Below are 25,410 nucleotides of genomic sequence, written 5' to 3' on the forward strand. Positions count from 1 at the left end.
GTGGCAACATGGATGAGCTTGGAGGTCATTAGGTTAAGGTAAATAAGTCAGGCACAGAAAGATAAATATTGCATGTTCTCATATGTGGAAGCTAAAAAAAATTGCTCTCGTAGAAGTGGAGAGTAGAATAGTGGTTACTAGAGGCAAGGAAGGTTAGGAGGATGGCGGATAGCCAAAGGTTGGTGAACAGATAGAAAAGTACAGCTAGACAGGTGAAATAAGTTTTAGTCTTCTGTATCACTATAGGGTGACTATAATTAACAACAGTTTGTTGAATATTTTCAAATATTTCAAATATTTTCAAATAGAGCAAATTTTGAATGCTCTCAACACAGAAATAAGTGTTTGAGATAGATATGCTAATTGCTGTGATTTGATCATTACACATTTGTATGTGTGTGTCAGAATATCACACTGTACCCCATAAATATGTACAATTATTGCATGCCAATTAAAAATAATAATGAAAGCAAAAGAAAAAATTTTAAGAAAGAAATGGGCAAAGGGATTGAATTTAAAAAAAGGAACTGAATAAGTAAAAATAAATAAATAGCTCCTGCACAGCCAATGAAATATTCAACAGAGTGACAAGACAACTTGCAGAATCAGAGAAAATATTTGCAAACTATTCATCTGACAAGTGATTAATATCCATTTCTCCAAATACAATGACCAATAAGCACATGAAAAAATATTCAACATCACTAATAATTAGGGAAATGCAAATCAAAATCACAGTGAAATACCACTTCACACCCAGTAGAATTCCTATTACTAAAGAAAAAAAGATAGAAAAAGAAAAGAAAATAGGCTGGGTGTGGTAGCTCACGCCTGTAATCTCAACACTTTGGGAGGCCGAGGTAGACAGATCACTTAAGGTCAGGAGTTCAAGATCAGCCTGGCCAACATGGCAGAACCCTGTCTCTACTAAAAATACAAAAATTAACTGGGCCTGGTGGGGCATGTCTAATCCCAGCTACTCAGGAGGCTGAGGCATGAGAATTGCTTGAATCCGGGAGATGGAAGTTGCAGTGAGCTGAGATCATGCCTGGGCTTTAGAGTGAGACTCTGTCTCAAAAAAAAAAGAAGAAGAAGAAAGAAAAGAAAATAGGACAGGTGCAGTAGCTCAGGCCTGTAATCCCAGCACTTTGGGAGTCCAAGGCAGGCAGATCACTTGAGGCCAGGAGTTTGAGACCAGCCTGGCCAACATGGTGAAATTCTGGCTCTGCTAAAAATACGAAAATTAGCCAGGGGTGGTGGCACAGGCCTTTAATCCCAGCTACTTGGGAGGCTGAGGCACAAGAATCTCTTGAACCCAGGAGGCGGAGGGTGCAGTGAGCTGAGATCATGCCACTGCACTTCAGCCTAGGTGACAGAGTGAGACTGTCTCAAAAAATAAAATAAAGCCACACCTGTAATCCCAGCACTTTGGGAGGCTGAGATGGGCAGATCACCTGAGGCCAGGAGTTCGAGGCCTGGCCAACATGGTGAAACCCTGTCTCTATTAAAAATACAAAAATTAGCCAGGTGTGGTCCTGTGCACTTGTAATCCCAGCTACTCAGGAGGCTGAGGCAGAGAATTACTTGAACCTGGGAGGTGGAGGCTGCAGTGACCCAAGATCCTGCCATTGCACTCCAGCCTGGGAGACAGAGCAAGACTCCATCTCAAAAAAAAAAAAAAAAAAAAAAAAAAAAAAATTAATTAATTAATATTAGCAAAGATGTGGAGAAATTTCAGCCCTTATGCACTGGTAGGTAGGACTGTAAAATGGTGGTGTGGAAAATAGTATGGCAGTTCCTCAAAAGATTAATACAAGTGACTCTTGGTATAGACCCAAAAGAAATCAAATCAGGGACTTCAACAGATGTATATCAAAACATGCTCATAGAAGTGTTATTCACAATAGCCAAGAGGAGAAAGGAACCCCAGTTTCCATCAACAGATGAATGGGTAAACAAAGTGTGGTATGAACATTGAATGGACTATAATTATTCAGCCTTAAAAAGGAAAAGGAGTTCTGACACATTCTACAATGTGAATAAACCTTGAAGACATTGTTAGGTGAAATGAGCTGGTCACAAAAGGACAGATACTGTATGATTCTATTTATATGGGGTACCTATAGTAGTCAAATTCATCGAGACAGTAAGTAGAATGGTGGTTTCCAGGGGAGGATGGATGAGGAATTATTCTTTCGTGGATACAGAGTTTCAGTTTGGGAACACGAAGAAAGTTTTGGAGATGGATGGTATGCATGGTTGCACAACAGTGTGAATATACTTAATGCCACTGACCTCTACACTTAAAAATTGTTAAAATGGAAAATTTTGTGTTATGTATCTTTACTACAGTTAAAAAAAAAAAGAAGAAAATGAACACTCAAACTTCTCCCAAAAATACAAGAGGAGGAAACACTTCCTAACACATCCTGTGAGGCCAGCATTACCCTTATATCGTGGTCAAATATGCCACAAGAAAAGAAAACTGCAGACTAATATCTCTTATGAAGATTGATCGAAAGATCGTCAACAAAATACTAGCAAACTAATTCCAACAACACATTTCCCAATTTCAAAACGTACTAGAAAGCTACAGTAATCAAAACAGTGTGGTACTGGCATAAAGATAGATACCTAGGCCAATTAAGTAGAATCGAAAGTCCAGAAATAAACTCAAATATCTGTGGTCAATTGACTTTTGACACTTGTGCCAATGGGGAAGAGACTTGTCTTTCTTTCCATGATAATTCAGTGGGGGAGAGAATAATCTTTTCAACAAGTAATATGGAGAAAATTAGATATCCACATGCAAAAGATTGAGGTTGGACCACTACCTCACTCAATATACAAAATTTTCTCAGTCAATAAAAGACCTCATAGAATAGCAAAAATTATGAAACTATTAGAAGAATACATAAAGGGTAAATCCTCAAGACTTCAGAATTGGTGATGGATTCTTATATTTGACACCAAAATCATGAGCAACCAAAGAAAAAATAGATAAATTGGACTGCAACAGAATTTAAAAGTTTTGTACATCAAAGGACATTATTAAATATGTGGAAATACAATGTATAAAACAATATGGTAGAAAATATTTGCAAATCACATATTTAATAAGGGGTTAATATTCAGCATATATAAAGAACTCGTACACCTCAACAACAAAAAACCAAACAACCCAATTTTTTAAATGGCAAGGGATAAGAGTAGACATTTCTCTAAAGAAGATATACAAATGGCAGACAATCACATGAAAAGATATTCAACATCTTTGGTCATTAAGGAAATGCAAAACAAAACCATATGAGATACCTCTTTACATCCATCATGACAGCTATAACAATAATTTTTCTAAAAATTGAAAATAACAAGTGTTGACAAGGATGTGGAGAAGGAGGAACTGTTGTACATTGCCGGTAGGAATGTAAAATGCACCAGCTGCTATGGAAGAAGTTTGGCAGTTCATAAAAAAAAAATGAAGCATGGAATTACCATATGACCCAGTAATTTCACTCCTAGGTATATACCTAAGGGAAATTAAAAGATATATCTGCACAGAAACTTGTACATGAATGTTTATGGCTACATTAATCATAACAGTCAAAAGGCAGAAACAACCCAAATGCCTGTCCATGAATGAATGAATGTGGTGTATCACCACCGGAACGTTATTCTGCCATAAAAAGAAGTGAAGTACTAACATATACTACAATATCGATGAGCCTTGAAAACATAAAACTAAGTGAGAGAAGCCAGACATAAAATCATACTGTGTGATTCCTTTATGTGAAATACCCAGAATAGACAAAGCTATAGAAACAGAAAGGAGATTGGTAGTTGCCAGGGGACTGGGGGGCGGGGATTGAGGTGGTGATTACGTCATGTGTATGAGGTACTCTTCGGGAATGATGAAAAAAGTTTTGAAAAGAGAGAGATGGTTGCACAATATTGCGAATACACTAAATGCCCCTGAACTGTACATTTTAAAATGTTATGTGACTTTAAACTTAATTTTAAAATAAGAACCCAAACTGTTGGCCTGTAGAGTCCAAACTGTTAACTGCAAGTCACTGATTTCATGGAAGGCCAGTCTGAGAGGGAAAGAAAATGTGATCAGAGAGGAAGGCGGGTCATGGACAAGAAACTCCGGGGCCTGAAATAGGCAAGATACTAGTATGTGGATTCCAGAACCCTGGGAATTCCCATGGGGAGAGCAGGTCGGGCACGCGCTGGTCAAATCAGAGTGAGGCCTGCTCTCCCGAGAGCTTCGCACACACTGGAGCGTGGTGGGGGGCGGCGGGGAGGGCAGGCTGAGGTCTCTCTATGTTACCTGTTCTCCTTCCTGTCCTGCAGATGTTGAACCTCTTTGTGGCTGTGATCATGGACAATTTTGAGTACCTTACGCGGGACTCTTCCATCCTAGGTCCTCACCACTTGGACGAGTTCATCCGGGTCTGGGCTGAATATGACCCGGCTGCGTGGTAAGTGAGCCCTGGTGCTCTGTGGTCGTTGGGGGTGGTCCATACCCATAGATCTTGGGATGGGCCTGGTAGCTTCGGACATGTTTCAAGTAGGCACCCCCTCAGGTTTTGGTTTGGGGCCCAGGGATCTGTCCTGTTCCATGTAGAGCAGCAGTGGTGTCTCCTCTGAGCAGCGCCTCCCTTTTCCATCTCGTGTGCCTTTGCGCAGTGGCCCGGACTGCATAAAGTGATAAGGGTCTTTTGAGACCTTGAGTTCAGTTCCTTGGGGGGTACCCGGAGTTGTGGAAGGTTTTCATGGGGTTTGTGAGACTCGGGTCTTCTGCTGAAGTTGACTGTCTTCTTCCAAGGCCTGTCATGTGAAGGCCGTGGAGGGCTTGTGGGAGAGTGTGGAGACAACACAGCCATTGCGTCCTTGTGAAACTCAGTGTGGGGTTTTAGGACATTCTCCCTAAGAGGCTTAGGGGTCTCCCTCTGCTCTTTCCCTTGGGGACAGGGGCCAATGTGCACCTCTGTGTCCCCAGCCCAGGCCGCACATAGTGGGCATCAGATGAGCTACCAGGAAGGCTGCAGTGTGTTTAAGACCCTTGTCTATCGTCTGTCATGGTGGGAAAGGTTTACTTGTTTCTAAGGCGAGAGGCGGCGCCTTTCCAGACAGAACAGGAGTCACGTGAAGGGCAGGGTTTGGGTCAGAAGGTGAAGCTGTTTGAGCTCAGGATCCGCAGGAGTCCCGAACAGCACGGCATCTCAGCAGGGCTGAGAGCTCATTCGGGAAGGAAGACAGGTCAGGCAGCATGGCTTCTCCATCTTTCCATTTGTCCATTCCTTCCATCTCTCGTTCCTCATTTACTTGCTCACTCACTCACTCAAGCAAGCAGTGTCTACTGTGGGCTGCTCCCTGCAAGGCCACGAGGCCTGCTAGCACCTCACTCACAGTGCGTGCCCAGGAAATGGCCGTGGATGAGCAGCTGTCAGTGAGTGCGTAGACATCCACCACTCTCTGTGCCCCAGGGGGATGAGGGAACCGTGAGTGGCGCCGAGGTCTGCCTTTTCTCTCTGAGCTCCCCAGCCTGCCCAGGCTCCCTCGCGCTCCTCTACCCCCAGCGCCCTTGCTGGGGGAGGGTCGGCAGGATGTGTGGTCAGACCCCTCATGGTGAGGTCCTACTGTCTGTCCACAGAGCTCCTGGGTTCTGCCCGGTTTTGCTTAAACTGCAGCTCAGCAGAGGGAGCCCTCCACAGACACAAAAAGCCTGGGAGCCTGACTAGACTTCCCCACCCTCCTATCCACTCAGCCTCCCCGCAGCACCCCCACCCTCCTAGTGAGGGTCCAGAAGGTGCTGCACGGGGCCCTTCCCAGTCTGGACAAGGTCCGGAGCCACTGGCAGCATCGGGGGCCCTGGGATGGGGCCTCTCCTGTCTAGGCTCTTCCAGGCCCACAGCATCTCTGTAGGTGCTTTTCATTTAAGTGGGAAATACACAGTTTTTACACAGTGCAGAACAGACGTAGAGATTGTCTGTGTTTCACGGTGTATGTGACAGTTTCCGTGGCTTGCGAGAACCCTGTCATGTCTGATGCAGCAACACGTTTGCCCTGTGATACTTAGTTCATGCTGGGAGGGACAGGCCCAGGCACATTCACACAAGACCTGTGGTCAGGTAAGCCCAGTCAACTAGGGGGAGACTGACCACACTGAAGACCTAGACCTTGTTAGCCAAAGGGCAGGAGAGACTCCAGCTGAGGCAGGATTTAGGTGAGTTCTAGGCAGGTCACCCTGACTGTGTGGTCTAGAGAGTTGCTGCTTTTTCTGGGTGTATTTTTTCTAGAGGAGACTGTGTTGCAGAAAACAGAGACACTAAAGCATGTAGTTAGCACTAAAGAGCAAAGGCAGATCAGCAAAGGCCGGTGAGAGGAAGACAACGTTCTCCAATCTTTATGAGCTACTCCCGGGCCTTCTGCAGTCCGCCGCCGGCGGGAGCACAGGCAGGAAGAACGGGAAGTGGACTTGGGCCAGATGGCAGCTTGGTTACTGTGCACAGTGGTACCATACCAAAGCCAGAGTCTCCGACAGGGATCCTTGGAAGACACAGGCAGTCGGGGATATGAGAAGAGCTTATTGAAGAGTAAGCAACAGAATACAGGCCTCACCCCAGAGATAGCACGCACAAAATCATACACAAAACCTGCGGGCCTTGAAGTAGCACAAATGTGACCTGCCAGCAACACATGATTCTGCCCCCACGAGCAGCCTGGGCTCACCCCACGCAGCCCAAGATGGCCAGGATGAGCTGAGGGGCCAGCAGAGGCAGCTGAGCAGATTGGGTCTGGATCCTGCCTCCTGAGCAGAACACCAGGCACCTAGAGCCTTTTTGGTAGCCTCTATGACAAGCGCAGTGATGTAGTAAGTTCCCAGAGGACCACTCTATGGCTCCTCGTTCTTTGGGAGAAACTTTGAAAGAACAACAAAATTTATGAAATTTCTTAAGTTGTGTGGGCACGTGTGACTGTGTATGTGCACAAACAGGATGTGTGTGCATATACATGACTGTGTTGTGTGTTTGCACAGTGTGACCACATGGGCACTCTGTGCATGTGCATATGTGCATGTGTACATGTGCGTTGTGCATGCATGCACACAGATGTCTACATGTGTGTTTTGTGCACATGTACATGCACATAGGCATGCACATGTGTGTGCATGTTCATGTGTGCACATGTAATTGTATATATGTGCACGTGTGTGTATATGTGTGCAAGTGAACTGCATGTTTGTGTGTGCATGCATGTGTGGTTGTATGTGGATGTGTATATGCATGGCATGTGCACCTGTGTGTGCACATGCCTGTGTGTGTGTGCGCAACTGTGGTGTGCACGTGTGTGTGCCTGTGGATGTGCACATGCTTGTGTGTGCCTGTGGTGTGCACGTGTCTGTGGTGCACATGTTCCTGTGTGCATGTGTGTGCCTGTGGTGTGCACGTGTGTGCCTGTGTATGTGCACATGCTTGTGTGTGCCTGTGGTGTGCACGTGTCTTTGGTGTACACGTGCCTGTGTGCCTGTGGTGTGCACGTGTCTGTGGTGTACACGTGCCTGTGTGCCTGTGGTGTGCACGTGTTTGTGGTGTACATGTGCCTGTGTGCCTGTGGTGTGCACGTGTCTGTGGTGTACACGTGCCTGTGTGCCTGTGGTGTGCACGTGTCTGTGGTGTACACGTGCCTGTGGTAGGCATGTGCCTGTGTGTGTGTGCCTGTGGTGTGCATGTGCCCACGTGTGCATGTGTGTGCCTGTGGTATGCACGTGCCTGTGGTGCGCATGTGCCTATGTGCGTGTGTGTGCCTGTGGTGTGCATGTGCCTGCTGTGGGTGGATTCTGAAAGCACGGAGCTATTCACCCTGGTGTTGCTTTTCCCAACCTTCCTTTTGTTGTTGCTTCAACCCTGTGGTGTGAAGCCTGGCGAGTTGAGAGGAGAATTGCAGTCACACTTCTTGCAGCAATCTGGCTGCTCATTTCTGCGTCCACCCATCTGTCCAATAACATCTCCTGGGCATCTGCCACGTGCTGGGGCAGGGGCCCAAAGGGGAAACAGGCACACGCTGTCAGAACACTCAGGCGGGCTTGGCAGTGAGACCATGTGGTGGCTGTAGCTCAAGGCCAGAGCATTTCTGAGGAAGGAGAGGCCACGTCCGGCCTGAAGAATGAGAGAAGGTGGCATTTGAGCTGAACTTAATAGGAAGGGTTGAGCACTAGAGAAATAGGATGGATTGAGCTGGGGGTGGGAGGTGGGGCAGAGGGGAGAGGGAGGCCAGGTGGCTTCTGTCTGGCTGGAGAGGAGAGTGCATCGCAGAGGGGATGCAGGGAAGGCTGAGACTGGTTGAGAAGGGCATTGAAATTGGTTAAGCAAGTTGCTTTGATTTTGTTTTATAGACAGTGGGTACAGTCCTTGAATCGAGAAGTGATGGTGTCAGGCCCACACTTTTCACCTGGGCTTGATGGGCAGGGACAGTTGGGGAGGGTGGGAGGTCTCACATGTGTCCAGCCCCCCGTGGTGGTCCCTTGGCTGCAACAACCTTAGCAAACACCTTTGGTGAGACCCAGGTGGGGCTTCCTGTTTCTTCCCCCTTCTACAGAAGGAAATTCAACATGATTTGGAGCTGATTGGACCGAGGGGGCTACACTGTAGGAGAGAGGAGCATTGGTGGTGACCCGAGGACGCCAGCCCTACGATGATAGGAGGTCCTTAGCTGGACCAGGGCTTCTAGGGGAGGACACAGTGTTCAGGGAGATGGGGTCAGTCAGGAGGCAAACGGGTGTGGGCCTCTGAGGTTGCTGTGATAGAGAAGCAGACCCACTGTGTTGTGGTACAGCAGAGGGTTTGGCTGACCTGGGAGGCCCAGGGAGCATCGTCACTCAGGGAGTGACAGGAAGAGTTGACCGAGAGGGAGGGCAGCGCAGTGTTCTGTGTGGAACGGCTCCTGCACACGTCGGGCTCTGGAAATTTCGCTGGGGTTGCCACACCTCCCGGGGAGCTCCAGGCCCCAGTTCCCCGGCGAGGTGCCACCGGTCCAGTGCACCCCTCACCTCCGCCGCCACGCCTGCGCGAGGCTGGTCTTCCCATCACAGGCTGGGCGGGCGGGCGGGTCGGGCTCCATCCTGCCTTTGTTGCCATAACCTGTGACATTTCCTTTCCAGTTGCCGGATTCATTATAAGGATATGTACAGTTTGTTGCGTTGTATTGCGCCACCCGTTGGCTTAGGGAAGAACTGCCCTCGTAGGTTGGCCTACAAGGTTTGCAACTTCAGAGCCTCCATCCAACATACTTCCCTGCCCGAAACGCAAACACAGCACACACTCCCTGCCTGGTTTGGGAATGACGACGCCTCACCTTTCTTTCCTCCTGTCCTGCCCCGCACTCCAGCCTCCTGGACGCTTTGGTTCCCTGTCTAATCTCCCCTGACCCTTCTAGCTGGCTGGGGACAGGCAGCCTTTTGAGAGTGCACAGAAAGCTTTCTGGCTGGGCCATGATGGCTGGGACCAGCTCGCTGGGTGGGAGATGGGGGCTAGGTCCCTCCTGCAACAAGGAAGCAGCCGACTTGCCCGGTTTCCTCCAAGCTCTCAAGAGTGAGCTGATGGTCAGGCCAAAGGCCGAGGGCCCCAGAGGAAGGGAGCGCGGGCACAGGCCTCCCAGGAGCAGCTGTCCTCTGGGTTGAAAGAGCTCAGTAACCCAGTGGCTCTCCAGTCCCTGGGGGAGGAAAGGGCAGAGGCAGAGTGGGGGCCAAAGACCAGCCATCCTGCTTTGCCTCTGGAGTGGTGCGCTCAGCTCAGCCAAGGAGTCCCTGGTCTGGAACCGTGGGAGGAGGGCAAGGCCCCAGGGCAGATCCATCTGCCAGGAAGAGGCTGTCCCCTTTCTCTCCTGGGCCACCTGAATCTGGCTGTGTCTCTAGGACCCCAAGCCCACAGGCAGGTGTCCCAGGGTTGGAGGTAGGCCCCAGGCCTAGTGGCCTCTCTACTTGGGAAGACTCTGTCGTTGGAGCCTTTAGGTTCCCAGATCCTACAGCCTGCCCCTTTGCTGTCAGAGCCGGTGCAAGGTGGCCCCAGGCCATGTCCCGCCAGCTCCTCCCCCCTCCTGCAGTCTCCCATTTCCCACCCAGCCCTGACCCCCAGCAGCAGCCCTGCCCTGGGCTGGCCTCGGGCGTCTCTGGGCTTGAAGCAGGACTTGCCCCAAGGTCAAGTTTTGGCTCTACAGCTTCAGGGCTCCCTCTGTAGTTTTCCGGTTTGTTTCAGATATTCTCCACCTTTTTAGCCTCTAGCCTCACTTGGAAGCAAATCTGACCTTAAGGAAAGCTGATGTCTCTGCTGTGGTTCTCCACCACTGCCTCATCTGCCACCTGACCCTGCCTGCCAGCTCTTCTGGCAGGGTGAACCAGCTCTTTTCTGATTGGCATTCACTGTGATTTTTAAAAGAGTAAAATCAGAAATTATCAACCCAAAGCCGCCCCGATGCAGCCCTTCCTCACCCCTCCATGTTCATTAGCTCAGACGCCACCCCCGCCCACTGCCCCTCGTGGGGCTGGAGTGAGGAGGTGAGGCTCGGGGGTGGGGGGCCAGGAGGGGGTCAAGCCAAGCAAAGAAATCCCTCATTTTACTTATTTTGATTTTGGGCTTTGAATCCGACACTTTGATTAACTGGCTCTGTTTTCTTGTCTGCTTCCTCCCTGCCCTCTTCCCTCCACACCCCCCTCCCCCGCTCTCCCTGCTTCCCTTCCCACCCCTCCCACTCCCCTCCCCACCCCTCCCACTTCCCTCCCCGCTCCCCTCCTGCTGCCGCTCCTCCTGTGGACCACCCCACTGTGCCCTGGCCTCGCTGGGACGGGTTTCCAGTGGGCGCATCAGTTACAATGACATGTTTGAGATGCTGAAACACATGTCCCCGCCTCTGGGGCTGGGGAAGAAATGCCCTGCTCGAGTTGCCTACAAGGTAGACCCTGACCCTGCACCGCCCCCGCCAGGAGGCTGTGTGTGCTCGCCGGGGGGTGCTTGCTGGCTCTCCCAGCTCCTCTCCCTTTCAGGGTGCCCAGCTGTCTGTCTGCCACTCTGCTGTGCACCCGTGGCCGCCTCATTGTGTCTTTCTCTTCAGCCCCATTCCAGCTGCTTTCCCAGACAGAGGGACGTGGCCCCCATGGTGTCTCACTGGCCTCTTGTCCCCACAACCTGAGCTGCCCCCTCTGAGAGCCCCTTGGAGGCTCAGGAAGACAGAACTAGACCCTCCTCCCTGCCTTTTCTCCCTCTCTTCCTTTTCTAGGAAAGAGGGGACAGACCGTTTGTTTGACAGAGATTGTTTTTGTTCTGGGCTCAGAACAAAGCCCTAAGCCCCTGGTGTGGATGGACCTGTCCAGCCCTCTGGGTCTGGTCCTGGGGGCAGGTGGGTCTGCAGGGCCTCTGGTGCTTCTGTATAACCCCCTCCCCAGCTCAGCAAGTGCAGAGGCTCCCTGGGCCCGGGCTGCAGTCTCCAGGGACTTTCTAGGCTCCATGGTGGGGAGGAGGCACCGTGGCATTGAGAAGGAAAGGGGTGTCGGGGAGAGGCTTCTCGCCATTATTCCTGGGGCCTCAGAGGGCCGCTGGAGGATGGGGATGGCCTCAGAGCCCAGGAGGCATGGGAAGGGGGTAAATCGAGGGATGCCTCCAGGCCTCCCTCCTGGGTGGGCAAGCAGGTCACACGGCCCAGCCCTAAACCTGTTCCATCTGCCCAGCTGTCCCCAGTCCCACCCCATACCCCCTGTGTGTAAGCACCTTTGTTCCCTCAGCACCCACCCACCTACCCACCCAATAGCCCTCCTGAGGCCCCCACTGCTCTCCCGCAAGCGGCCTGTGGTTCAGCCAGCACGTGCCTAGAGCTTTCCTGAGTCTCCCTGAGGAAGACTTTCCTGAATCTGTCTGAGGAAGCTTCCCACCAGAGCTTCCCTGTCTCTGGTGCTGTGGACAGCTCTTGTCCACACTGTCTGTCTCTGTGCCCTGACTCTAGGTCTTTGTCACCCGACTCAATGCAGCCTGTGGGAGCCGAGTGGCTCCTCTAAGCCATCCTCAGCCCCTGCCCTGTCCCTGCATTGTGCCTGCCTGGGTGTCCTGCATGCAAGGCTGTAGCTTTGTCCCCAAGAAGGAGAGCTCTGTCCACACTTGGTGCCGGGGCGAGCAGGCAGGGCCGTGACGGAGCAGCCTTTGGAGCCCCATCCAGCTGTGCCGGCTGACTCCAAGATTCCGGGCATGGAGAGACCAGGGGAGGTCTCAGGGTGGGAGCAGAAGGGCCAGATGAGCTGAGGAGGGTCCAGGAGATGCCCAGAGTGCCGCATCTCGGAGGGCCCAGGGCAGACACACCTGTCTGTTTGCCCGGCCTTGCCTCTTGGCTTCGTCCTGAGATTCTTGGCCCTTTGGGGCCTGGAGTGGGCTGATGGCACCCTGGGGAGGGTAGCCCTCCAGTGCCCTGGGCGGAGCTCTTCCTTCTTGGAAATCACCTGCCTGTTCTGCCTTCACTGCTATTCCCAACGCCCCCCAGTGCCTGCCCTCTGGGAGAGGAATTCCTTGGCCTCTCGCACCGCCATCCATGCTGGTCTGCAGGGATGCCGTTCTCTGGGAAGCTGTTTACTCCTGTTGTGCTGCACACACATGCTGTGCAAAGCCCTGGGACTGGACGTGGCAAGTGGGGCTTTGCCAGCATTCGGGGCCAGAGTGAGGCTCATGTCTCCAGCCTGGCTTGCATCCACACCCCACCAGCTGTTAGGCTGAGGACTCTGGGTTTGGGGCCAGGATGCTAGGGGCAGGGCTGTGTGGCCCTCCCTAGAGAAGGGGCTGCCCCGCCACAGGTTGCAGGCTTGGTCAAGGACAGGCAGACCCTGGGGAGGGGCTCCTGTCTCTAGCTGGACAGTGCTCCTGGGGCTCCACTTGGCCAGCTTCTTGCTCCTCTCGCTCAAAATATTCCAGGCACACTTGAGACACATTTCCTCCTTGAGGCCTCTTAAGATCTTAGAGCCTGGGTCTCTGGGCAGCACTGGCTGTGGCCAGAGGACTGTGGTGCAGACATGAGCTCGTCTCCGGCTGTTCTGTCCCTGAAAACTGGCAACGGGCTATCTGCCTGAGAGGGAGATGGAGCAGCGCTGCAGGACACTGCCCCAGCCCATTCTGAAGTGCAGCAGCCTCGGCCTGCGGCCCTGGATAGTCCCATCTGTTCCTGTCCTTCCAGCAGCAGGAGCTGCCTTGCACAGAGATGGGCTCTGCCTTTTAGTGGCATTGAGCATCTCTCCCAGGCCTCATGCTGGGTGGTGAGAGGCAGAAGCCTCACCGGACCTGAGCTAAAACCAGGGTGTCACCTCTAGGGGCCCCCACCGGAAGCTGGGCCCCAGAGAGGCACCCTGGACCACCTACTCCTTGTCCAGATGATCCAAGCGGTGGGAGGAGAAGACGAGGGTGGGCAGAGCCATGAGCACAGGAACCCCTTCTGTCTGTGGCTGCCACTGCTCCTCCCCAGCCAAGGCTGCACTCCTACATTCAGTCACAGGCAGGGGTCCCTCGGGGTGAGGAAGTGGCTGTGCTTTCAGAGGGATCAAGGCTCCAGTCTTTACCTGGAGTTCTACTTTTCTGCAGCCAGGAGGGTCCTCAGCTAGATCTGCGGGGCGGGGAGTCCATGGGAGAGTGTGAATGCTGGCAAAACTCTCACCCGCCCCACCTCACTCAGGCCCAGGCACCTGCAGGGACCACCACTGGGATGCCCAGCCCGGCCTCCAGGGACCCCATCGTTGTGTAGTCTTGGGGTGGGGGGTGACTGCAGCAGGCCTGGCCCTGACTGCCCTGCTTGTCCCCAGTTCGGCCTCCAGGGACCCCGTCATGGCGTAGTCTGGGGTGGAGTGACCCTCCAGGGACCCCGTCCTGGCTTAGTCTGGGGTGGGGTGGCCTCAGCAGGCCTGGCCCTGACTGCCCTGCTTGTCCCCAGCCCGGCCTCCAGGGACCCTGTCATTGCGTAGTCTGGGGTGGGGTGGCCGCAGCAGGCCTGGCCCTGACCACCCTGCTTGTCCCTAGCGTCTGGTTCGCATGAACATGCCCATCTCCAGCGAGGACATGACTGTCCACTTCACGTCCACACTCATGGCCCTCATCCGGACGGCACTGGAGATCAAGCTGGCCCCAGGTGAGCAAGGCAGCCTCGGAAGGAGGGTCCCGGACCCAGGGATGTGCACCCCCGCCCTGAGTGCCAGCCCCAGGAGGACACGTGGGGAGGAGGGTGAGGGGCCAGCTGTGTCTGGAGGGGTCTGAGGACAGCTGCACAGGATGCCCGCCCTGTGGGGCACTGGCATTTTCGCCTGATAACCATCTGCACATTAGCACTGCAGTGATCCCATTTTCAGGTAAGGAAACTGAGGCATGGTGAGATTTCAGAGCCAGCTGGTGGTGGAACCAGGACACAGCCTGGCCAAGTCTCACCACAGCTAGCGCCCTCCCTGGGGACGAGCTGGCATACCCTTGGCCCCTTCCCATAGTGAGCCCATTCCCTATCTGGTCTTTCCCTGAACTGATGGACAGAACCACAGAGTGATGCCAAAGCAAGAAGAGAAGGAGCCTATAGTGTGTTCTTCCCCACCACAGAGGCGATTACAGCCCCAGAGAGCCCACCCCTGCCCCCCTGCGTCTGCCCCGTCCCCTGCTTTGTGCACCAGGCCCCACTCACGTCTCCCCAGGGATGCCATACTGGCAATGCCATACTGTTTCTTGCCCTGCCAGTTTTTCTCTCTACTGGATTATTTGTGTCAACATATAAACACCCAATTATTTCCTCCATCTTTAAAAAGTTCTCCACCGGGTGCAGTGGCTCACGCCTATAATCCCAACACTTTGGGAGGCCAAAGTGGGCAGATCACGAGGTCAGGAGATCAAGACCATCCTGGCCAACATGGCGAAACCTTGTCTCTACAAAAAATGCAAAAATTAGCTGGGCGTGGTGGTGGCGAGCACCCGTAGCCCCAACTATTCGGGAGGCTGAGGCAGGCTTGAACCTGGGAGGTGGAGGTTGCAGTGAGCTGAGATTGCACCACCGCACTCCATCCTGGTAACAGAGTGAGACTCCATCTTGAAAAAAAAAAGTTACCTTATCCTCTGTTGACTTCCTTATTCTCTCCTTTCTAATGCCTGCTCTTAAGAGGTTGTCTCTGAATTCCCTTTCCCACATGCTTCCCAGCTTCACCAGAGCTGCCCTTGGGGTCTCCAGGCCTCCATGTTGCTCGACTCGAAGGCCGAGGCACATCCCCAGCTCATGGGCTGTCCATGGCCATTTCTCCATTTGCACTTTCTTCTTTTTGAACCTTTTTTTATCTGTTCCTCTGGTCCCACGAACTCTGGGTGTGCCTTTATGCCGTGGAATGTTCTCTACTCTCATTCCTTTATCATCTCACCTATTCCCATGGCTTTAAATAGCATTAATCCAATTTTGTATTTTTAGTCCTGACTTCTCCCCTGAACTTCAGATTTTCCCCCACAGCCTTCCCCATCTCAGTCAATGCTCAAGCCGAAACCTTAGAAGTCATCTTAATTTAGTCATGTATTTATTATTTATGAATGATAGGGTCTCACTGTGTTACCCAGGCTGGAGTGCAGTGGAGCAGTCACGGCTCACTGCAGCCTCCACCTCCCAGGCTCAAGTGATCCTCCTGCCTCTGCCTCCCAAAGTGCTGGGATTGCAGGCACCACCCCTCCCTACTAGTTTTTGTATATTTTTTAGAGATGGGGGTTCGCTGTGTTGCACAGGCTGAGGATCATCCTTTTCTCCTCCTTCTTATCCCATTTCTGATTCATGCCTTCTCTCTCATATTTTCTTGACTCTTTAAAATATATCCAAAATGTGGCCACTCCTCTCCCGTCCCCCACTGCTGCGTCCTCTGGCTCTTGGCTGTTGCTGCAGCAGCTTCTAATTCATCCACTTCTGCCCTTGGCCCCTTCTGTCTGCCTTCAACACAACAGCCAGAGTGATCAGGTTTAAAAAAAGACTAATAGCCGGGCGCAGTGGCTCACACCTGTAGTGCTAGCACTTTGGAAGGCTGAGGCTTGCAGATTGTCTGAGCTCAGAAGTTCAAGACCAGCCTGGACAACACGGTGAAACCCCATCTCTACTAAAATAGAAAAAATTAGCCAGGTATGGCAATGTGTGCCTGTAGTCTCAGCTACATGGGAGGCTGAGGCAAAGAATCATTTGAACCTGGGAGACGGAAGTTGCAGTGAGCCAAGATCGTGCCACTGCACTCTAGCCTGGGTGACAGAGCGAGACCTCATCTCTTAAAAAAAAAAAAAAAAAAAAAAGGCACGGTGGCTCCTGCCTGTGATCCCAGCACTTTGGGAGGCCGATGCAGGCAGATCACAAGGTCAGGAGATCGAGACCATCCTGGCTAACAGGGTGAAACCATGTCTCTACTAAAAAATACAAAAAAAATTAGCCAGGTGTGGTGGCGGGCGCCTGTAGTCCTAGTTACCCCGGATGCTGAGGCAAGAGAATGGCATGAACCCAGGAGGTGGAGCTCGCAGTGAGCCGAGATCGCGCCACTGCACTCCAGCCTGGTAGACAGAGCAATACTCCATCTAAAAAAAAAAAAAAATCAGACTAACAAAATTGATAAAGCCCTACCTGGACTGATCAAGAAGATAGAGAAGATACACATAACCAATATAAGCAACAAAAGAGGGAACACCACTGCAAGTCCTGTTAAAGTTAAAAAGATAATAAGAGGCCAGGCACAGTGACTCACACCCATAATCCCAACACTTTGGGAGGTCGAGGCAGGAGGATCGCTTGAGGCCAGGAGTTGATGACCAGCCTGGGTAACATAGCAAGAATCTGTCTCTACAAAAAATTGTTTAAAATAATTAGCTGGGCATAGTGGACACACTTGTATTCCCAGCTACTCAGGAGGCTGAGGCAGGATGGATCACTTGAGCCCAGGAGTTTGGGGCTACAGGGAGCTATGATTGTGCCACTGCACTCCAGCCTGAGTGACAGAGTGAGACCCTATCTCTTAAAAATAATAATAAATTTTAAATAAAGGAATTTAATAAACAACTTTGTGTCCATTTTAATAAATGAAATGGAAAAATTCCTTGAAAAACACAAACTATCAAGCTCACTCAAGAATAGATAACCTCTGCAGTGGCTCATGCCTGTAATCCCAGCACTTTGGGACACCGAGGTGGACTGATCACGAGGTCAGGAGATCAAGACCATCCTGGCTAACACAGTGAAACCCTGTCTCTACTAAAAATACAAAAAATCAGCTGGGTGTGATGGTGGGCGCCTGTAGTCCCAGCTGCTTGGGAGGTTGAGGCAGGAGAATGGTGTGAACCCAGGAGGCGGAGTTTGCAGTGAGCCAAGATTGCGCCACTGCACTCCAGCCTGAGTGACAGAGCAAGACTCTCAAAAAAAAAAAAAAAAAAAAAAAAAAAAAAAAGAATAACCGGGTCAGGTGCCCTGGCTTATGCCTGTAATCCCAGCAGTTTTTGTGGTGGAAGGAGGAGGATCACTTGAGCTCAGGAGTTTGAGACCACTCTGGGCAACACAGGGAGCCCCTGGCTCTACAGAAAAATTTAAAAATTAGCTGAATGTGGTGGTGAACGCCTGTGCTCCCAGCTGCTTGGGGAGGCTGAGGTAGGAGGAATCAGCTGTGATGGTACCACTGCACTACAGCCTGGGCAATAGAGTGAAACCCCATCTCAAAAAAAAAAAAAAAAAAAAAAAAAAAAAAGCTTCAGTAATACCGTATATATTAAATTAAGTTTAGAGTGGAAAAACCCTCCAAGAAAGACAATTCCAGGTCCAAATGGCTTCATTATTGAAGTCTACCAACTGTTTAAGGAAGAAATAATGCCAATTCTATATAGACTCTTCCAGAAAGTGAAAAAAGGGAATATTTTCCAACTTATTTTATTTTCAGAGGCCAGCTTTGCTCTGATACCAAAACTAGACAAAGACATGGCAAGAAAAGAAAACTATAGACCAATATCCCTTATGAACATAGATTTTTAAAAATCTTCAACACAATCTTTCAGCAAACTGAATTTTTTTTTTTTTTTTTTTTTTGATACTGAGTCTTGCTCTGTCGCCCAGGCTGGAGTGCAGTGGCGCGATCTCGGCTCACTACAAGCTCCGCCTCCTGGGTTCACGCCATTCTCCTGCCTTGGCCTCCCGAATAGCTGGGACTACAGGTGCGTGCTACCACGCCTGGCTAACTTTTTTGTATTTTTAGCAGAGACGGGGTTTCACTGTGTTAGCCAGGATGGTCTCGATCTCCTGACCTCGTGATCCACCCGCCTCGGCCTCCCAAAGTGCTGGGATTACAGGCATGAGCCACCGCGCCCGGCCAAGCTGAATATATTTTAAAAGATAATACCTGATGACACAAGTGGGGTTTACGCCAGGATAAGTTGGGTTCAGTGTTGAAAATCAATCAATATAGTTTACTGTATCAAAGAAGGAAAAGCATATGATTATCTCAATAGATATAGAAAAAGCGTTTGACAAAATTCAGTATCCATTCATGTTTTTAAATTTCTCCATGAACTGGGAATTAAGGAAAGCTTCATCCATCATGTATCATAGACTCACTTATACAGTCAATTGATTTTTAACAAACTTGGAAAGGCAATTAATGGAGAAAAGATCATCTTTTCTACAAACAATGCTGGAGAAATTGAGACAATCCTATGCAAAAAGAGAAGCTTTCTTGACATGCTGTTTTAGTTGCTCGGGCTGCCACAACAAAATGCCGCAGCTTAGACAAAAGAAATGTATTTCTGACGGTTTTGGAAGCCAGAAGTCCAAGAGCTTGTGCTTGTGAGGTGGGTGTCACTCTTAGGCCTCTTCTCTTAGCTAGTAAACAGCCATCATCCTGCTGCGTCCTCACACAGACTTTCCTGTGTGTGTGCATGGAGAGCAAAAGAGCAAGTGGATTTTCCGGTGTCTCCTATGAGACCACTGATTCTGTGGATCAGGGCCCCACACTTAGGATCTCCTAGAACTGATCACCTCCTTACAGGCCCTGTCACCAAATACAGTCGCATCTGGGGGTTAGGGCTTCTACATGTGGACTGGAGTTGGGAACAGCTTAATCCATAGCACATACCTTTTACCCCATACAAAAAATAACTTGAAATGAATTGTAAACAGAAATGTAAAATCTAAAATTATGAAACCTGTATAGAAAACACAAGGCCAGGTATTGGCTCACGCCCATAATCCCAGCACTTTGGGAAGCCAAAGCAGGTAGATCAACTGAGGTCATAAGTTCGAGACCAGCCTGGCTAATACGGTGAAACCTGTCTGTACTAAAAATACAGGGGGGTGAAAAAAAAAAAAAAAACGCTGGGTCTGGTGCTGTGCTGTGTACCTGTAGTCCCTGGGAGGCTGAGGCAGGAGAATTGCTTGAACCTGGCAGTCGGAGGTTGCAATGAGCTGAGATTGTGCCACTGCACTCCAGCCTTGGTGACAGACCGAGACTCTGTCTCAAATGGAAAAAATCGATAAACTGAACTACAGCAAAACTTGCGCTATATGAAATACATATTTATATTTCAGACAGAGTCTTGCTCTGTTGCCCAGGCTGCAGTGCAGTAGCACAATCTCAGCTCACTGCAGCCTCTGCCTCCCGGGTTCAAACGATTCCCCTGCCTCAGCATCCTAAGTAGCTGGGATTACAGGCACACACCAATACACCCAGCTAATTTTTGTATTTTTAGTAGAGATGGGGTTTCACCATGTTGGCCAGGCTGATCTCGAACTCCTGAACTCAAGTGATCCACTTGCCTCGACCTCCCATAGTGCTGGAATTACAGGCATGATCCACTGCGCCCCGCCACGAAAGATATTTTTTAAAATGAGGCCAAGTGCAGTGGCTTGTACCTGTAATCTCAGCTTTGATTAACTTTGAGAGAAAAGGTGGGAAGATTGGTGGGAAGATTGCTGGAATCCAGGAGTTTAAGACCAGATTGGACAACAAAGTGAGGCTCTGTCTCTACAAAAAATTATTATTTTTTTTTTGAGACAAAGTCTCGCTCTGTCGCCCAGGCTGGAGTGCAGTGGCCAAATCTCAGCTCACTGCAAGCTCCGCCTCCCGGGTTTACGCCTTTCTCCTGCCTCAGCCTTGTGAGTAGCTGGGACTACAGGCGCCCGCCACCTCGCCCGGCTAATTTTTTGTATTTTATAGTAGAGACGGGGTTTCACTGGGTTAGCCAGGATGGTCTCGATCTCCTGACCTCATGATCCGCCCGTCTCCGCCTCCCAAAGTGCTGGGATTACAGGCTTGAGCCACCGTGCCCGGCCTACAAAAAATAATTTTAAAAAATTAGCTGGACATGGTGGCGCATGCCTGTGGTCCCAGCTACTCAGAGGCTGCGGCAGAAGGATTGCCTGAGCCCAGGTGTTCAAGGTTCCAGTGAGCTGTGATCATACTACTACACTCCAGCCTGGGCAACAGATTGAGACCCTGTCTCAAAACGAAAAACCAGAATGAAAAGCCTAAAACTTAGAGAACATATTTATTAAACACATATCTGCTATAGGATTACTATTCATAATATATGAAGAACCGTCACAACTCCCTAAGAAAATAACCCAACCAAAACAGACAAAAGATTTGAACAGAAATGTCATCAAAGAAGATATATGGAAGGCAGGCAAACACATGCAAAAATGCCTGATATCATTAATCATTAGAGAAATCCAAAAAAAAAAAAAAAAAAAAAACGAGATTACACTCCACTCCACTATAGTTGCCAAAATACTTTTCAGAATGACAATGCTTAGTGCTGAGAGGGCAGAGCAACTGGAATTCTACGTGTTCCCGGTGGGAAAAGAAAATGGTGCAGGCCCTTAGACAGTTAGCAGTTGCTTCTGTGGTCCAGCCATTCCATGTGAGAAATGAAAACATACATCCACACAGAATCTACATGCAAAAGTTTACAGCTTGATTCACAGTTGCCCAAAACTGTAAACAACTTATATGTCCATCAATTGGCAATGGATAAACAAATGGTACATTCGTACAATTAATACTAAGGAGTAAAAGGAAACATGCTACCGTTGTGTGCGGCAACTTGTATGACTCTCACATGCACCACACTGGGTGAAAGAAGCCAGATTCAAAGGCCAGTGTGCTGTATGATGCCATTGGTGTGACATTCTGGAGTAAAACTATAGGGACCCAAAACACATCAGTGGTGGCAGGGGCTGCCAATAGGACTAGGGGTTGACTCAAGGGGTCACAGGAATTTGGGAGTGATGCAGCTGTTGCATACCTTGATGGTGGTACTAGGTGCATGGGTGTATGAATTTACCAAAGTTCATAGCAAATGAAAAAGGGTGACTCTCACTGCATGTGAATTGTACCTTAATAAACCTGATGTTTAAGAAAGGTGAATCCAATTATTTTATTCCCTTGCTCAAACCCCTCCGCTGCCTTCCCTAACCCTCCTGCCCACACCCTCCATCCACCCTGCCCCGAGGCCTCCCTGGCCCTTTGGGTGACACAGCAGGGCCAGTGTACTCGGGGGCTCCTTTTACCTTCGGGGCACACAGGCTTCCTCTTCGGGAGACTTTGATGGCTGTCCTGTCCACAGCTGAAGCCCTGCTGATATTTCCTGTCCCCTTCCCTACTCTGCTCTTCTTGCCTTGGCACTTTTCACTCTCCGGTACACTGTATCTTTTTTAATTGCTGCTTTACTGGTAGACCAAAGCGGTGTCAACTCCAGAAGGGAAGTTTTTTGGCTCCATCACTTGGAACAGTACCTGACATTTAGTAGGTGTTCAGTAAATATTGTTGGATGAATGGCTAGAGTGCTGCCATCTTCTTCCTAAATCCCCATGGCCCGTCCCATGCACACATATGCACATGCGCACAGCGCGCGCACACACGTCAGACACACGTGTGCACATGAGGTGGATGCCCTGCTCACCTGCCTCCTCCTCTGGGCAGACTCGCGGCAGGGAGAGCTGTGAGCAGCTTCTGCATCAGCGTTCGTTCCCACTGCACCCTCCTTCCAGCACCATCTGTACCCCATCTCCCCCTACACCATTCATCTCCCCACCTGCACCAGCTCTGTCCCATTGGCGGCTGCAGGGCTGCTCCTAACGTCTCTGTCTTTTCCTCTTCCCCACCATCATCCTGGTCTAGCTGGGACAAAGCAGCATCAGTGTGACGCGGAGTTGAGGAAGGAGATTTCCGTGGTGTGGGCCAATCTGCCCCAGAAGACTCTGGACTTGCTGGTACCACCCCATAAGCGTAAGTGTGAGGGTAGGAAATGCCCCCAGCCCGCACCTTTCCTGTCCCACCGTGAGTGGCTGGAGGGCTGTGGAGGTGAGGGTGAGGGACGAAGGGCAGGCCTTCGAGAGGCCTTGGGGAGCGGGCTCACCTCCTCGTGAGTCTGCGCTCAGCTCCAACCAAGGGAGTCCTGGGTGGCAGAGGAGCCGCGGAGATGAGCGTGGTTTGGTTGTGTTGAGCTCCTGGTGTGTGGAATGTATTTTTTAAAATCTAGAGGAGAGGCAGGAGGGGATCCCACAGAGATGTGAGGGAGTGCGGTGAGATGCCCACCTCTATGTTGGAGACGTGAGGGAGCGCCGGTGGCACCCAGCTCCATGTTGTGGGAGACGTGAGGCAGCGCGGGGAGGTGCCCAACTCCATCTTGGAGACGTGAGGGAGCGCGGGGAGGTGCCCAACTCCATCTTGTGGGAGACCTGAGGGAGCGCCGGGAGGTGCCCAACTCGATCTTGTGGGAGACCTGAGGGAGCGTCGGGAGGTGCCCAACTCGATCTTGTGGGAGACCTGAGGGAGCGCCGGGAGGTGCCCAACTCGATCTTGTGGGAGACGTTGGGGAGCAGGATGAGGTGCTCAACTCCATCTTGTGAAAGACGTGAGGGAGCACAGGGAGGTGCCCAACTCCATCTTGTGGGTGCCCAACACCATCTTGTGGGAGACGTGAGGGAGCGCAGGGAGGTGCCCAACTCCATCTTGTGGGTGCCCAACACCATCTTGTGGAAGATGTGAGGGAGCGCAGGGAGGTGTCCAACTCCATCTTGCTTTCTGGGGAGGAGACACAGGAAGGGCCCTGCATTAAGCAGGTGGGGATGGCCTCAGCCCGGCTATGAGAGGCCTCAGGAGGAGTCAGGGTAGCGGAGGGCCAGGTCAGCATCTGGAGGAGCCCCAGGTAGGCCAAGTCCCGTGTTCTGCCTGAGTCCTCTGTCCCAGTGCACTTCCAGGAGTCCTTGTGGGGGACGAGGGAAGGGAGGCCGTTTCTTCACCTTACTTGCGCCCCGTTTCCATGGGTCCTCTGCCCGGTTCTCTGAATCTCAACTGTATTCTCTTCCAGCGGATGAGATGACAGTGGGGAAGGTTTATGCAGCTCTGATGATATTTGACTTCTACAAGCAGAACAAAACCACCAGAGACCAGATGCACCAGGCTCCCGGAGGCCTCTCCCAGGTACCTGGCAGCCCTCAGTTTTCCGGGAAGTAACTGTGATGCCCCCGAGGTTCTGGCATCCTTCGGGGGTTTGACAACCTGGGAGACGCACACCATTCTTGGAAAAAGTGCCTCAGGAGAAGGAAGATGAAATTCTTGAAGCTACCTCTCTAGCCCCCAAAGTCTGAAACTACACACAGCCTTTATGCTTTCCGTGAGCTGGCAGTACTGGGCAGCTCCTGACATAGAAAGCCAGCGCTCAGGGCTGGAAGATGAGGGCTGGGCTGGGTAGTGTTACCGTTGTTACGGGGTGGAAGAGAAGAAGATGTGAAGACCATTTGAGGAGGATTGTTTAGAGAGGTGGAAGGAGAATTGTTTTCCCTTCACACAGAGAGCAAAGAAATTCAGATAGATAGGTTCAGGATCACTGTCTGTTCTGCTCTTGCCTTTGACTGAGATGGTTTGGGGGCCCATCTTCCCGATGTCATCCTTCCCACACAGCCGTGTCTTCGGTGACCATATGTAGTCTGTCTGCTGGGAAATTGTCTAGGTGTCCAGGGTTTCTGGGCACATTGACCCAGCCCTCGGATGGAGAATATGTGGTGCTCAGGCCACACCTTCCATTCTCATACCTGGGGTAGACATCACTAATCCATCCAGCAGTCTTCCCAAGCCCTGAAATCTCAGAATTCTGCTCAGCCCTACCCTGACCCTAACCCTAACCCTAACACCCACCAGCCAATTCAAGGTGATGATTAGATGGAATATTGTTGCCACCTGTAATTGGGTCTAATCTCCTAGTTGTGTAGACAGGGAAACTGAGGTTTTGAGAGGTGACATGGCTTTCCTGAAGTCACTGACAGGTGAGGTTTTGAGGAGATTATGTAAGGGTCCCTTGGCTTGCTTCACTGTTTTGGTCACATGCTCATATTTAGGGACATATTAGGGAAAGCAAGCGGCCCCTTGCTAAGGGGAAAGAGCCCTTAGGCTGGGCTTCAACATGACCTGGCTTTTGCCCTGTGCCATGTGGTTGGAGCAGGTCGCAGAGGCCACATTGCAGGCCTATTGGAGCTCTTTCCTTTCCCTTTGCCTCCTTTGCAGATGGGTCCTGTGTCCCTGTTCCACCCCCTGAAGGCCACCCTGGAGCAGACGCAGCCAGCTGTGCTCCGAGGAGCCCGGGTTTTCCTTCGACAAAAGAGTTCCACCTCCCTCAGCAATGGCGGGGCCATGTGAGTATCCAGATGCGGGACATAGCTGAACAGGAGGAGGCTCAAACCCAGTAAAGGGGGAAGCAGACATCCCATTTCCTCGACCTCCCTGGCCCTCACGTCCACTGGCCTCTGGGTTAACCAGCTTAGAGGCACCCGAGGGGCATGTCTGCCACCTGACCCTGCACTTGGGCCCTTAGCAACCCTCCAAGGACAGAGATCCCCCAGGTCACATCTCAGTTCTCAGGGGCTGGCTCTGCTACAGGTGCTCGTTGTACTTGCTGCCTGAGAGCAGTCAAGGGCTCTTCCTTTGCTGGGTTCTGTGGCAGACTTTAAAATTGTTTCCTGTGACATTAGGTGCCTCGTCGAACCCACCTTCCTAACAGCACTTAGACCACCACGTCCCATTCCCAACACACGTACCTGCTTCCCTTTCAGAGAAGAGGCCCCTGCCCCTGCTCCTCATCGGCCCTCTGTGCCAGCAGATGCTGAGATTCCACCTCCATCTCCTACCCCTTTCTGTCAGTGGCCTCCTACTGCTCTGATTTTTCTAACCCTGTAAGGCACTTTTCATCTTAGATCTCCACTTTGGTACTGATTTCTGAAGCTGTTATATTTTGTAAACAAATTGGTAAGGTTGTTTTGTATTACTTAACTCTTGCCACAATATTTCTTGGTGACAAATCACTCAGAAGCAGGTGACTTAAAAGAACCATCACTTTTTCCCACTGTGGCCCAGAAAAGTGTGCTCCC

At 50.9% G+C, this 25,410-nt stretch overlaps 1 protein-coding gene across 10 annotated transcripts in view; it reads left to right on the forward strand.

The window, feature by feature from the left end:
• Positions 1–25,410, forward strand: part of CACNA1B (calcium voltage-gated channel subunit alpha1 B) — a 250,421-nt gene that overhangs the window by 217,150 nt on the left and 7,861 nt on the right. For 3 of the 10 annotated variants that reach the window (XM_073022144.1, XM_073022146.1, XM_073022145.1), the window contains exons 36-41: positions 4,357–4,484; positions 10,857–10,953; positions 14,043–14,151; positions 22,166–22,273; positions 23,358–23,470; positions 24,551–24,678. In XM_073022144.1, the coding sequence (XP_072878245.1) occupies positions 4,357–4,484; positions 10,857–10,953; positions 14,043–14,151; positions 22,166–22,273; positions 23,358–23,470; positions 24,551–24,678 (683 nt within the window). Of the gene's footprint in view, positions 1–4,356; positions 4,485–9,166; positions 10,783–10,856; positions 10,954–14,042; positions 14,152–22,165; positions 22,274–23,357; positions 23,471–24,550; positions 24,679–25,410 lie in introns of those variants that run through there. The other 7 variants (XR_012094909.1, XR_012094908.1, XR_012094910.1 and 4 more) reach the window with 7 other exon arrangements.

This window comes from Chlorocebus sabaeus, chromosome 12, assembly GCF_047675955.1.
Source record: "Chlorocebus sabaeus isolate Y175 chromosome 12, mChlSab1.0.hap1, whole genome shotgun sequence".
Classification (NCBI taxonomy): Eukaryota; Metazoa; Chordata; class Mammalia; order Primates; family Cercopithecidae; genus Chlorocebus; species Chlorocebus sabaeus.